This window comes from Mauremys reevesii, linkage group 22 (assembly GCF_016161935.1).
Source record: "Mauremys reevesii isolate NIE-2019 linkage group 22, ASM1616193v1, whole genome shotgun sequence".
In the NCBI taxonomy this organism is placed as follows: domain Eukaryota; kingdom Metazoa; phylum Chordata; order Testudines; family Geoemydidae; genus Mauremys; species Mauremys reevesii.
The window spans coordinates 3,728,767-3,742,927 of NC_052644.1; the positions used below are offsets into that span (position 1 = coordinate 3,728,767).

Here is a 14,161-nt window from a genome sequence, read left to right on the forward strand (position 1 = left end):
GGAACGGTGATGTGGGCCAGTACGAGGAAGATGAGAGGTCTGGTTTCCCAGAGTTCAAAGTCTTTGCTGAACGAGGCAAACACAGATGCTTTTCTGGAGCAGCAGGTGGACGGGAAGCACGCTTTGGCCCAGCTAGCCTGTTGGAGCCGAGTTGTTCCTGCAGTACGATCTCCAGATCGGGTTCAGGGATGGGGGCGGTTTGTCTTGTACAGAATTTTAACATAGTTTAAGAGGAAAGATGGCCTAGTGGTTATGGAGCAAGCCTGGGACCTGTTCCCTGCTCTGCTGAAGTGATCCTGTGTGACCATAAGTCACTTGTCTCTTTCTGTGCCTGAGTTTCCTCATCTGTAAAATGGGCATGCTAGCCCCGCCCCAGCTCACAGGGAGGATGAGTCCATTGTGAGGTGGTCAGATGCCATGGTGATGGGGGCCATATAAGTAGAGGGTTTGGATTTACAACATGCTGACATCCATTGGAGACTGAATCCTCTGTTTATCTGTGGAGAAGGTACATCCCTGGTAGTGGTAGGGGGAGCGTCCCCCTACAAGCCACCCCCTCCTGCTCATGTGCCTTAGCCCTGCCCTGGAGAGAGCAGCTCTCGGCCTCCTTGGTCCATTCAGATCTCATCTTCCTGAGGCATCAGTCACTTGTCTGTTGCGGTGGCTTTTGTGATAACCTGTCGGGTGCTGGTCTGAGACCCATCCCATTCATTTCAGAGAGGCAGTGTGACCTAGTGGGTAGGGCACTGCACTGGGACCCAAGAGAACTGGATTCTGTCCCCTGTTGGGTGACCGTGGGCAAGTCACTTCGCTCCTCTGTGCCTCGGTTTCCCCCACTTTATGGGGGAAATGGAGGCACAATGCTCTAAAATGCTTTGTGGTCTACGGATGAAAAGAGTTAGGTGGTATTAATAGTAACTTCTCAAAGCAGGAGGTGGAGGGCGGCGTGTAGAACGGATTTCCAGGTGGTGACTAGTCAGTCAGTGGCAGGAGTTGCCAGCTCATAGATAATAGATATTCAGGCAGGGATAACAGAAGCCGTGTGAAATTCCTCCCTCTTCTCCGTGCCAGCCTGGGAACTAAGTTGGGGCAGCTCGCACAGGGTTACTATTTGAGGGTCCGACTCAGGAATCGGATAGCTGCAGGGATGAGCTACAGAAGCCTCGGCTCTCCAGAGGGCTGGTTCTGATCCAGTCCAGGAGTACGTACCCCAAACCGGCTGCCATGGGGGTGGCTGGATGCCAGCCTCGTTCCCAGTGGAACATGTCTGCATCACTGAACTCCCTCCTGCCTCTGATGCTAACTAGGGGGGCCCCCTTAGCAGCAGCCTGAGACAGGCGCGAATGGGTTGGGGGTCTGGATTTCCAGCGGGAGTTGCTGGGGGCTGGCAGCTCTCAGGCTGGCCGCGTCTCGGGGGGCTGTAAAAATGCAAACCGCCGGCCTCCTCCAGTGGCTCCGCATCGGTCTGCTCAGCTGCGTGAAATCCATCGCTGCTTATGTCTCCCGGTTCCCCTCTGTAGCTTAGGCCGCTGGCAGCCAGCTCTCCCTCCGAAGGTGTAATTAGAGCGGGCTGTGTCGCTGCTCCAGCAGACCGCTCCTGTCTCCTTACCTCCGGGAGCCTGCTTAGTTTGGCTGTAATGATAGTGTCCAGTGGGGAGAGACCCAGACAGCAGCTTCCCGTCGGTCTCTCCTCACACACACACACATGCCTTTTCAGAAGGGTTTGACAGCAGCGCACTTTAAAAATTGCTGCTTCTCCCTTTGCTGCCATCCCCATCCCTCAACTTGGCTGTGGCTGGCACACATGGACAGCAATGCACAGGGCGCTATTGTGACCTGGCTGCCTCCGGCGATGCTGACAGGAAACAGCGCCCAGCCCAACGGGCCGAGGGGAAAACACTGGGACAAAGGATGCTTCATTCAGCAGGGTCCAGACGCTGCTTCCACTTGGTGCATTAGCCTAGGACTTGGGCGTTCAAGTCCTACCTCCCCCACAGACTCCCTGTGTGACTTTGTGTCAGTTAGCCCCTCTGTGCCTCAGTTTCCCCAATGGTTGCGTGGGGATAATAGCACTTCACTCATAGGCAGGCTTGGAGGGATTAGATTTTTATCGGTAAATGTCAGTAAACGTCAATTTCACTGCACACCCAAACCCAGGAAAAAACATTTTCCACTGATGATCGAAATTGGCAGGCAGCATTTTTGCCTGACTTATTAGAGTCAAAATCTGGTGATTAAGACTTTTGAATTAGGCTCGTCACAAGCGAAAGAATAGTTAAAAAAAACAGGAAGGATTTATTGATCTAAGGCTATTTACCTTTGAATGTGATGTTGACAGTTTGTGTTTCAATGGTTTCTAAGCCTTTGGCTTTTTGGATCTCAGCATCTACTGGCATTAAATAGTTGTCTGACCGCAGGTTTCCAATTTCCCAAAATGGTGAAAATTTAAATAGATAAAAATTGGGGCAGGGGATGCTTAATAATCTGAAATTATAGAAAAATAAAATTGAGTTCTTCTTTAGGGCATAAATAGATTGAGGCACTGAGGTCCTACACTAACAGGATCAATAGATTCCTTTGTATAGATCCAAGCTATATTGATTACGTCTTAGATTACTGCAGGACTGGCGCAGTACGGGGTCCTGAGTACCCATGGAAAGGGGTACGCTCCTCCAAAGAAGTGCAATTTTAGAGTTTACCTGCTTGTATCTGGTTGCTCTTCTTTTTATAAGGTTGTTGTCTCTGTGTCTGTCTAATCACAGCCTGAGGAAATGGGCCTATCTTACATCTGTCTCTGAATGCCTCGTAATCTTTAGGGTATTTATCCTCCTAACATACCTGTGAGGGAATGCCTAGCGGGATAGAGACCCGGACTGGGATTTGAGGCCTGGTTCCATACGTCACGTCCTCTCTCTGCCTCAGTTTCCCCGTCTGTAGATGAGAGTAACGGGACTGACCTCCTTTTGAGATTGAGTGAGGAAAAGTGCTAGATGTTGCCCATTGCGGCCTCAGTTTCCTCAGCTGTACAGACTACAGGACTTGCCCCACGGTTACACAGAGACTCTAGCAGAGCAAGGAATTGAACCTGGTTCTCTGGAGTGCCAAGTTGGCACTCTAACCACTGGGCCATGCTTCCTCCAGGATCCAAAGGCGGCCAGGTGACAGGTGGTCCTAGTCTCTGAGCCTAATTCCCGTGCCTGTGCTGAGCAGGGCAGTGTCTGAGACAGCTTGACAAGAACATTGAGTTAGGCCCTGCACTGGATGGGGAGGCAAATGGAGAGAGTGCGGCATAAGGGTGACTCAACTCAGCTGATGGGGAGTCAGGACTCCTGGGTTCTATTCCCATCTCCTGCTGCCTAGCCTTCGGCTCTGTGCCTCAGTTTCCCCATCTGTAAAATGGGAATAGTGCTACTTTGTAAAGGTCTCTTATGTCTGCCAATGAAAAGCACTACATAAAAGCTGGGGTTTAGGATTGATTTATTACTACAGTACCTGGCTTTCACGCAGCAGGGGTGAGTCTAGTGCTGCTGCAGGGTAGGGTGGGGGTTTAGAGAGAGGCATCCTGTTGAGATGGCCAGAGCAGCTGCGACGCCATGGCTAACGCCCCAGCAGTGCTGAGAGGCGCCATGGAATGGCCAGTGAACCCAAGGAATCCATAGCAGAGCTAGGATGAAGACGTGGGAGTCCTGATCCTTTACTCTGAGCACTAGGCCGTGCTACCCACTGTGATCCATGGGGCAGCACTGTACACTGGGACTTCTCCATATTAAAGAGAGGGGGCAGGCTGGAAGTTGCCTTGGATGACTCCCAAGGGCTGCATTCTTGGTATGGTATGTCCTGCCTTGCCAAGTCGGAGCACGGTCCAGCCGTTTCAGTGGCCCAATCAGGAAACCAGACGTCTCTCTCCAGCAGTTGGTCTCTGTCCATCACCCCTGGACTCTGTTGGAAAAGCGTCTCTGCTTTTCCTTTTGTTTTTTTAAATACATAGAGGCAGAGCTAATCCCACTGCAGACAGAGCCAGCAAACATGCCTTCCGTGGTGCAGAGACAGTCTGTAAACCCTCAGACATAGCGCAAGGTGCTACCTGAATTCTTTGAGCTTCAGAAAGCCATCGCTTCGGACAGAAAATCGAGGTGTACAAACAACACAGGAAAGTCAGAGGTCACGGTAGCTCAGGAGTTCAAGACGTCTCGTGTGAGAATTCCGCACCCGTTAAGCTATGAGAAGGGGGAAAAAAAAGTCTGAGACAGTTACGTGGCTGGAATATGAAGCACCTGTTGTCCTTCCACTTAGCCAAAGCTGCTTCTCTTTCTCATACAGCCTTCAGTGTTCAGCATTGTCCATTCTGAAGTGCTGTATCTGCAGAATGGCTGTGCCGCAGAGCTGCTGTCCCCGCCACCCCTGCGCCCCTCCCAGCACCACTAGAGCTAGTATGCTTTCCTGCCTTTGAGAGAACCAACCCCCCCCCCCCACCCCCACACACACACATCCTGCTAAGAGGTTCTTTCTCCACAATCTAGTTAATCCCCCCTTGGAGCAAAAAGGGCCAAGGAATTTTGGGTTCCTAGATAGGCCCCTCTGGATTAGAAAGTAACTGCAACAAAAGGCTCGTTAAGTAACGTTGATTTGTGCCCGGGATCCCCATCTGCTAAACCAGAGAGTTAATGGGGGAGTGTTGTGATAGGAGAAAATGGGTCTTTAATTGTTTGCTGAATAGGTGTTGAAAGCCAGTTTCCTTTTCAGCCCCCTTACTGCTCTCCCTCCCACTCCTCTTATCTCTGCCTGTCTTGTGCAGTCCTGATTCTCAGTATTGTGCTTGCACGCTGGGAGCAGGTGAATCTCCAGGGACGCCAGCGACACACAATCTTGTTGGTTTAAAAGCAAAAGTTAAAAGCAGCTGTAGGTCCTAACGCATGCCCTGAAAATGCTCCCTTTTGAGGCTTTACAATTGTATTTTCCTACCTTATATGTTTCAGTCTTCCACTGGGGTTGTGTAGAAGGAGTCACAGGAACAAAGTGCTGCCGAATGCATGGAAGAAATTGAGGGCAAAAAGACACCTTTTTTTTTTTTTTTGCTCATCTGTGAGTGTGATCTTAGATGCCTTAATAGTAGCTAAAATATCTTCAGACAGAAGTGACTCATTGTAAGTCAATGGTGTATTGGAAATGTGTCTCAACTGGAAGGTGAATTTCACTGAGGGGTTTATTTGGATTTAGACCTTCCCTGGCTGTGCGTACCACCCAACAGTGCAGCCTTCTGCCGTGTACGAGAACCAGGAAGTGGAACTGACTGTAAACGGGAGATTAGAACAGATTCTGCTGTGAGTGAAGTACAAAAAGCTTCCGAAAGGTCCCCTCCAATGACCTGTGGTATTTGAATTGCCTGCATCACCCTAAATCAGTGGTTTGCAACCTTTTTTCATTTGCGGGCCCCTAAAGAATTTCGAATGGAGGTGCAGATCCCTTTGGGAATCTTAGACATGGTCTGTGGACCCCCCCGGGATCCGCGGACCACAGATTGAAAACCACTACCGTAGAATCAAAGCATCTTGCAATCTTTACCGGATTTATCTTCACAACCCCCCTTGTGAGGCAGGGCAGTGCTATTTAGATGGGCCGTGGAAGAGGTACAGAGAGGCTAAATCCCTCCTCCGAGATCACGCAGGAAGTCTGGCAGAGCGAGGTATTGAACTCCAGAAAGCCCAGGTTAGCACCCTAACCGCCCCTTCCACCATCACGGGTCCCGAATAAGAACTTTGTGTGTGTGTGATGTCTAGTTAGCTTAACACCTGAATCAGACCATTGGAAGGAAAACTATAGTGAGCCCAGTGTTGGCTCGCCAAAGGCAGAGATCTCACAAGCTGTGCCCGAGTCCTCCAAGGAGACCTCCAGGAAAAGTGAGATGTAACATTCCTGACATTCTTAAAAAGGAAAGTCTCCCTACTTGTTTTTTTTTTAAAGCCTAGAAAGGATAGGAGGGAGGGAGTGTGTGTGTGTGTGTGTGTGTGTGTGTGTTTTGCAAGCATAGCAGTGTTAGCTAGGAGTGTGGGGATAAAGATCAGTCCCCCTAACCGATGTAGGTGTGCCAGCAAATCTGGTGTGGACAAACTATACCAGCAAAGTCTGTAGTGTGGATAAGCCCCAGGTCTTTGACTTTGCAGGCCCCCTGTGTGTGTTTATAATGTACGTCCTTCAGCTTGGACCATTTTGCCTCTTGAATGCGGTTAGTTCTGCTAGGTGGGCAGCAATCAGTGCAAGAGAAGATTTTTAAATGTAAAAATCCCCGCTCCCTGGCTTTCCAGTTTCTCTCTTATTGGGCAGGGCAGGAGAGAGATCATCTCCTTTTTTACAAAACCTAAACTTTGGCCCCAACCATTCTTTTCCACCAGTGACCGGCCCTGACTTGGTTCTCGCTATCAGCTCACTGCTGCTTTCAAATCTCGCTTCACGTCTTGTTAGGGCAGCCCTGGGGTTGGGGGGAGTTGGACCTGCTTGGGTTGGTTGGCTGCGTGTGAAATGAACAAAGATTAACTGCAGTTCAGGGGGTTGGGGGAGAAGGGGAGGGGAGGAGAGGGTTGATGGTGCTGTAGCAATGTGGTTGCCCAGGATTGGCTGGTTGGGTCTCTCCGATCAGATACCCTGCCCTTGTATCGCTACCCTGCCTTGCCTGATTGGTCGGTTGTTCGATCTGGTACATTCCTGCCGCACTGGGTCAGACTGCTGGTCTACCTTGTCCGCTGTCTGGACTCTACCAACATCCAGTGCCTGATGCTTAAGGTGAATCCCCTTCTCATCCCACCAACTCAATCTAGTAACTTTCTCTTTGTTAAGCTAAAGGGGTGACTTAATCCCAGTCTATAAATACCTACGTGGGGAACAAATATTTAACAGTGGGCTCTTGGGTCTAGCAGACAAAGGTCTAACGCGATCCAGTGGCTGGAAGTTGAAGCAAGACAACTTGAGATTGGAAATCAGGCATAAATTTTTAACAGCGAGAGTAGTTGACCCTTGGGGTATTGTTCCAAGGGTGGTCGTGGATTCTCCGTCACTGGCAATGTTTACATCAAGAGTAGATGGATTTCTGAACGTTCTGCTCTAGGAATTATTTTGGGACGGGTCTCTGGCCGGTGTTATCCAGAGGTCAAACTAGGTGATCACAATGGTCCCTTTTAGCCTTGGAATCTGAATTGCACAATGCCGTACGTGGGGGAAACGGGGGAGAAAAGTGAATTCATCTCTCCCACCTGAGGTCTGATTTACACCAACATAGCAGGTCATAAAGCTGTCCAGAGGCAATAGTTGACTCTCTCTGATCTCCTGTGGCGATGAGTTCCGCAGGTGGGCTTTCCGCTGGGCTCAAGATGCAGCCTGTGGTGTGTTTGGTCCCACCTGTCTGCTGTTGTAAAGCAAGACAGGCCTTGGACTTGGTTATAGACCAACGCAGCCTGTGCTCCAGGGTGGCCAATCTTTCTTAATCAATCTTGTATTTCTTTTTCCTTGCAGGGATCTCCAAGGCAGTCTGCTTAGAAGAGAGCCCTGCAAAAGGATCTAGACAGAGAAAGATCTTTTGGGACAGTCCCCCCCCCATGTGATCCCAGCTTCACTGGCAGCAGGATTTGCATTCCAGGTCGTGCCCTCCTCCACCCCCGGGCCAAACCGTAGGACTTAAAGCTGAAATCATGTGAGGGGGTTTCCCTTGCTCCCCCCTCTCCCCGACCCCCTTCCCTCCCCCCCCCAGCCTTGGGCGTGTCGCTGCTGAGCCGCGTTGACACGCCTGCCACCATGATGTTCCGGGATCAGGTGGGAATCCTGTCCGGCTGGTTCAAAGGTTGGAACGAATGCGAGCAGACGGTGGCTCTGCTCTCCCTCCTCAAGCGCGTCACTCGCACCCAAGCCCGCTTCCTGCAGCTGTGCCTGGAGCACTCGCTGGCCGACTGCACCGAGATCCACATCGTGGAGTCAGAGGCCAACAGCGCAGGTAAGTTCGGCGCAGCTTCGGTATGCGGCTGCTGTCGGTCTGGTGGAGCTGTTTGTCCCCGTCTGAGGTGGAGCAGGCTGGAATTAGCATCAGGAACGGGGTGGGTTTAGATCAGCTTAGTTGAATCCGACTCTCCTCACTCTGAACTCTAAAATGAGTCCATTGTTGTGGTATGTGAGACTAACCATCTCTGAAATGCAGCCATGTCTGGGGTGAGACAGGGCAGCTGTTAACAGCCTTGCAACAATGCCATACAGAGGTTTAGGGTGGAGAAGGAGGCATGCTATATCCATTAGGATTGTAAACCTCTTGGGTCAGGGGACCACCTTTTGTGTGTGTTTGTGTAGCATCTAGCACCAGGGTGTCTGTAACTGGGGCTCCTAGGTGCTGCTATAATACACCTGTACAGCCCCGAGCGTAACGGGCTCCTGGTTGATGGCTGGGTACAGCTGTCATACAAATGGTGGTAATTTAGACTCTGCTCATTAAAGCTGGGATACCAAGGCAGCTCTTGCTTAATGGCTTCCTCCAAGACAGCAGCAGACAAGTTGGTGTATTGGAGTGAGCCCTGATTCAGAGAGGAGAGTCGCTCATCTTTTTCTCTGCAGGATGGCTGGGCCCCTTAGTGCTGCTCCGGGGCATTGGGGTCAATACGGTTTCCGAGGGGGGAGCACCCCCTACTGAGCCGGGAATGCTGTGTAAACAGGAGATCTTAGTAACAGACGTGTTCCAGTGTTAATCGTCCTACACCAAAGATTGAAATAGACAATTGGTTTATATAACCCAGCCCACCAGGAATCAGGGCAGCGTTCTTCCTAAGTACAATCCTCTCTCTGACCTAGTTCTAAACGTTCCAGGAGCCAGGGCTCCTTTTTCCATGGGAGGAGAATGTTCCCCAGCTTCAGCTCAGCCTCTGTTCCCCTCTACTCCATTTCATCCCCTTTCTTCCTGGTCCCACCCCCAGCCACTCTCCCGCCTTAGCAGTTCACATTCTTCAGATTCTTGGAGAGCAGTTGCAGTGTATTGGAACTACTTAACTCTCCTCCCTGGTAGCAGCATGTGTCTCTTTGCACTTGATCACTTAAGCATCTCAGAAGCACAGGAGTTTAAAGCTCTTTCAGGGTAGATCTGGCCTTAATGCAGATTTACTTGTAGGGTGACTTGTTCTAATGCAGCGTTACTCAGCCTTCAGGCTGGCGACCCCTTATTCAAAGGCAAAAAAATTTCTGAGCCTCTGATGCTTGCTATAAAAGAATAAAATATATGTAACAATCAGTGATGATGCTAAGCCTGTATAACTTCTTTGTGTGTTTCGAGAGGTTAGTCGAAGAATGCTTGACCATGAAAAGGTCAGGATGCCCCAGAAATGGGGGAGTAAGATTTTCCTTGCTTTAGATAGTAATAAAACTTTTCAGCATCTCGTAACCCCCTTGAAAGTTGTGGCCTTCCTGGTTGAGAGATGCCTGGTCTAAAGTCTTATATGCATCCATGTTAAGATCATCCTCTCCCTTCCTCCCCCTCCCCCTGCAGCTATGTTGCGGGGTGGGGAATAAACTGAGGAAATCAAACTGGGGAAAATCTCGGTGTGGACACTTAAGGCGTGTCTATATGGGGACACTCAGGAAAATTAATCTGAATTAACCAAAAGGTGTAAATTTAGTGACATCATTTTAAACCACTGGGTGGACACTCCCATTGTAAATTAAAGTGGCCTTAATTTGATTCCGTTTAATTCACTGTGGAAGTGAATTATGAGAGTGAGGTTTTGGAATTGAATTAAACTAATCTGAATTAAGGCCACTTTAATTCTTAATGAGTGCATCTACACGGGGTTTAGTGTAGTTTAACTAATCCACTTTGAATTTAGATGTCTAGCTAACTTGGATTAATTTTTCTGAGTGTCCCCTTGTAGACAAGCTCTTATTTCATTTTAAGCTCTGCTCACACAGAGATTTTTGTTTTAGTGTCACTGTCATTTAGGGGTGTGATCTGTCTTGTTGTAGATCATCTTTTTACACCAATGTAGTTCCATGGCGGCAGTCCCTAGAATGGATGCTGTTATACTGGTCTCTAACTGGTATAGCATATTCCCCTATGGAAAGCAGAATTAGCTATAGGAAGAGCCCTATCAAATTCGGCGTCCGTTGTGGTCAGTTTCACAGTCATGGGATTTAAAAAATTGTAAATTTCGTGATTTCAGATATTTAAATCTAAAATTTCATGGTGTTGTAACTGCAGGAGTCCTGACCTAACTGTCATCCCCCCCCCCACCCTCTTCTGACTCGGGACCCCCAGTTTGAGAAATGTTGGTCTCCCCCGTGAAATCCCTATAACATAGGGTAAAAGCACACAAAAGACCAGCTTTCACGGGGGAGGCCAGATTTCATGGTCCGTGACACGTTTTTCACGGCTGTGAATTTGGTAGGGTCCTAGCTATAGGCGAGGTCTGCTCTACAGACATCTGCCAGCATAGGTACATCAGTAAGGGTTGTGAAGAGGTATGATCCCCGACCCACCTAGCTTTTGTCACCGAAAGCCCCAAAGTAGATGCAGCTATACCAGTAAAACTGCGTTTTTGTACCAGTATAAGACGCACTTACACTAGGGGCTTGGCTACGCTGGAGAGTTGCAGCACTGCTGGTGGGGTTGCAGCACTGCAACTTACACACCGTCCACACTTGCAAGGCACATACAGCGCTGCATCTCCCTGGCTGCAGCGCTGGCTGTACTCCTGCTCTGCCTCGGGTATAACTAGTGCAGCGCTGGTGATGCAGCGCTGCTCCGCCAGTGTGGCCACCAAAAGCGCTGTAATTGGCCTCCAGCAGAATTTTCCCATAATGCTTTTAACTAAAGAACTCTCTTTGTTTTGTTATGATGCCTCTCTGTTTTGTTGTGTACTCAGGGCTTCCGGAGCTGCTTATCTAAAAAACAAACACAGCTCCTGTTTGCTGTGAATGAGGCAGGCAGGGGGATGAATGTCTACAGCTAGTGTTTGCTTTAGGAGAGAAACAGCACGGCGGGGAGGGGGAGTGGGGGAAAGGGAGTCCGTTGGAGCAGCTGCTTATCTGGTCTGCAGGCTATCTGCATTTAAGAGTGAATGAGGCGTCGGGAAATGGTCAGAATTTGCAAGGCAGGGAGCTGACAGTGTCGGCTCCAAAAATCCCCTCTCTCTCTCTCTCCCCCCCCCACACTCCACCCCACCCACCTCTTTTGGAAAGCACATTGCAGCCACTTGAATGCTGGGATAGCTGCCCATAATGCACCACTCCCAACACCGCTGCAAATGTGGCCACACTGCAGCGCTGGTAGCTGTCAGTGTGGCCACACTCCAGCGCTTTCCCTACACAGCTGTACGAAGCCAGCTGTCACTCCCAGCGCTGCACACCTGCAAGTGTAGCCAAGCCCTAGGACTGCTTTAGTTACGCCAGCAAAGCACCCCTAACACACGTCTGGCCACAGTGGTATGAAAACATGCATCCCGGCATAACTGCCTCCATCTGCGGGGAGGGAGGGGTGTCGCTTTGTGTGTACCACTGTAATTATACCGGTATATTTAAAGCGTGTGCAGACAAGCTCAGACACCTTAATGAGCCCATGCTTGGTCCTAGCAAAGCAACTTACTATTGCAACTAAGGGCTCTAAGGGCTTGTCTGCACTTAAAATCTGTCAAGTATCAGAGGGGTAGCCGTGTTAGTCTGGTTCTGTAGAAGCAGCAAAGAATCCTGTGGCACCTTATAGACTAACAGACGTTTTGCAGCATGAGCTTTCGTGGCTTGCATCCGAAGAAGTGGGTATTCACCCACGAAAGCTCATGCTGCAAAACGTCTGTTAGTCTATAAGGTGCCACAGGATTCTTTGCTGCTTCTACTTAAAATCTGGTGACTTTTGACCGGTGATAGCCTTAATGCAGGTGCAGTTACACCAGTGTAAGGGGCTTTTATTCCAATAGAGCTTATTTTGCTTTGCCAAAGCAAGGTCCGCTCCACCAGCGTAACTCCTTCTAGGGTGGGGTGTTGTGTTTTTGCCACTCAAACTATGCTGGTAGCAGTGGGGTGGAATCTGCCCTGGTGTGTAGATGATATAAAGCAGGAGTGGCCAACCTTCTGACCCTGGGAGCCACATGCAGTAATCTTGAGGGCCACAAGACGTGTACAACCTGCCCCGCCGGGTGGCACCGGCTGGACCATGGGGCTAAAGCCCTGAGGACCCCCCCCCCCTCCCTGCAGGACAGAAGCCCCTGCCCCAGTCTAGTAGATGGAGAATGGGGGGGGGAGGAGGAATGGAGGGCTCCATGGGTTGTACTTTAACTGTAAAAGAGCCTTGGTGTGGCCATGCCTAATATAAAGTATCAGCAAGACCTTTTTTTCAGTCTTAATTTTGTGGCTAACTTGGTTACAAGCTTTTCTGTGCGTGTGATTCTTTTTTTTATGAATTTTCCTAAAGAAACAATTAAAAAAAAAAAAAACTACAAAAAGGTAAAGGAGTTGCGGCTTGTATGTGTTACCAGATACTGCCCCTTTCACAGGATAGCCAATACGATGATGCCGTTCTGTGACTTTACAGCTTGTCAGAGCTGCAAGACCAGACAATGCAAAATCAGACAATATTACGCAGACATAACATGCTAGAGTGAGAGTGACAGTAATAATAAAAAGACACACAAATAGGCAACAAAGGGAAGTTGTGGGGGGGGGTGAAGAGGGAAGGGAAAAAGCAGAGAGGTCAGATGAATGGCAGTCCGGTGGTATTTCAGATAGCGCCGCATTCTTGATCCAAACGAATCAAGAAACAAGGTCATAAGAATGGCCAGGCTGGGTCAGACCAAAGGTCCATCTAGCCCAGTATCCTGTCTCCTGACAGTGGCCAATGGCAGGTGCTTCCGAGGGAATGAACAGAACAGGGAATCATCAAGTGATCCATCCCCTGTCGCCCATTCCCAGCTGCTGGCAAACAGAGGCTGGGGACATCAAATTTCTTTGACTTCCTATCATTTCTCTCTGCGTCGCTAAGCTGTTCTTTAACTCAATTCCACCCCCGAAATCAGCACGAGCAAAACTCAGTTTAACATTGTTTCTGTCTAGTGGAAGCAAAATACGTAACGCCGGCCATGGATGCATCATGGGAAAACATTGGCCTTTTCGGCCAAAAGTAATTAGCCATTTCCCCTCTTCGGTAGCCAGTTTTCAAAGCAAAGTAAAACTTGATTGTCTAAGGGGCCTCTTGTTTTGTTCCTAAAAGGGAATGATCTGAATTGAAAGGACCATTTGATTTAAAAACAAGTAATGAGTGAACTGTAAAAAGTGTGTTGCTTTTGAGCTGGGAAGAATTGTCAAATTCGGAATGGGTCAGGCCTCAGATTTTTTTTTTTTTTTTAAATCTAGTCTGTTCTAACCGGCTTTTTTAAAGCTAAAATTCCCCCTCTCGCTTGTGCCACACTTCAGCTTGCATATGAATTTTAACAGCCTTGTTCCAGAATTCCCCCATGAGGCAATTTGAGATCGGAAACATGGCAAACCCTGTGCAACATGGCACCCTGTTAGCCTCCAGCTGTTCTCTGTGGGCGAGGATGGTCCTTGGTCCCTTGATGAAGTAGCAAAGCAAATCTTGTCAAGTTTGCGCAGGGCCTGCCGGCAGCTTGCGGGAGACACTCGCTGAATCGTTGGCCTCGGCTTCTGTGGCCTAGCCTTTCCCTAAGCCTTAATTTCCAGTTTAAAAATAGCTGTCTGTGTGTGATGGGAGATGCCCCAGAGGTAGCCGCTCTGTCCTTTCCAAGTGTGTTTCCTGCTCCCTGGCTGAGATTGCGTGCTGTGCTAGGGGCAGGCAGGGATGGGTCATAGCCCAGACTGGAGTGTCAAACGCGTGCTTGTTTCTACAGTCACTCTGGCGATGCGTGGATCCCCCTAAATAAACCACGAAAGTGATAGATTCCAGTTCCATTAATCGGACCACCCATCCTCTGGGGACTCGGGACTTAGGCAAGCCAGTGCTTTTCATCTCAAGATCTTTAAGCGCCCTGCAAACGTTTGGCTATCCCTGTTTTACAGATGGGGAAACTGAGGCAAGGGGCGAGGCAGTGACCTGCCCTAGTGCTCTCGGCAAATCGGTGGAAGAGCTAGGAATAAAACCCAGGAGTCCTGCCCCTCCTGGCGTGTCTCATGCCCACACTGTCTCCCTTGCAGGGGA

General features: G+C 49.5%; 1 protein-coding gene across 2 annotated transcripts in view; it reads left to right on the plus strand.

The window, feature by feature from the left end:
• Positions 1–14,161, plus strand: part of SAMD4B (sterile alpha motif domain containing 4B) — a 32,838-nt gene that overhangs the window by 6,055 nt on the left and 12,622 nt on the right. The window contains exons 1-2 of one of the 2 annotated variants that reach the window (XM_039510535.1): positions 428–508; positions 7,504–7,978. In XM_039510535.1, the coding sequence (XP_039366469.1) occupies positions 7,783–7,978 (196 nt within the window). In that variant the 5' untranslated portion in view covers positions 428–508; positions 7,504–7,782. Of the gene's footprint in view, positions 1–427; positions 509–7,503; positions 7,979–14,161 lie in introns of those variants that run through there. The other variant, XM_039510534.1, reaches the window with a different exon arrangement.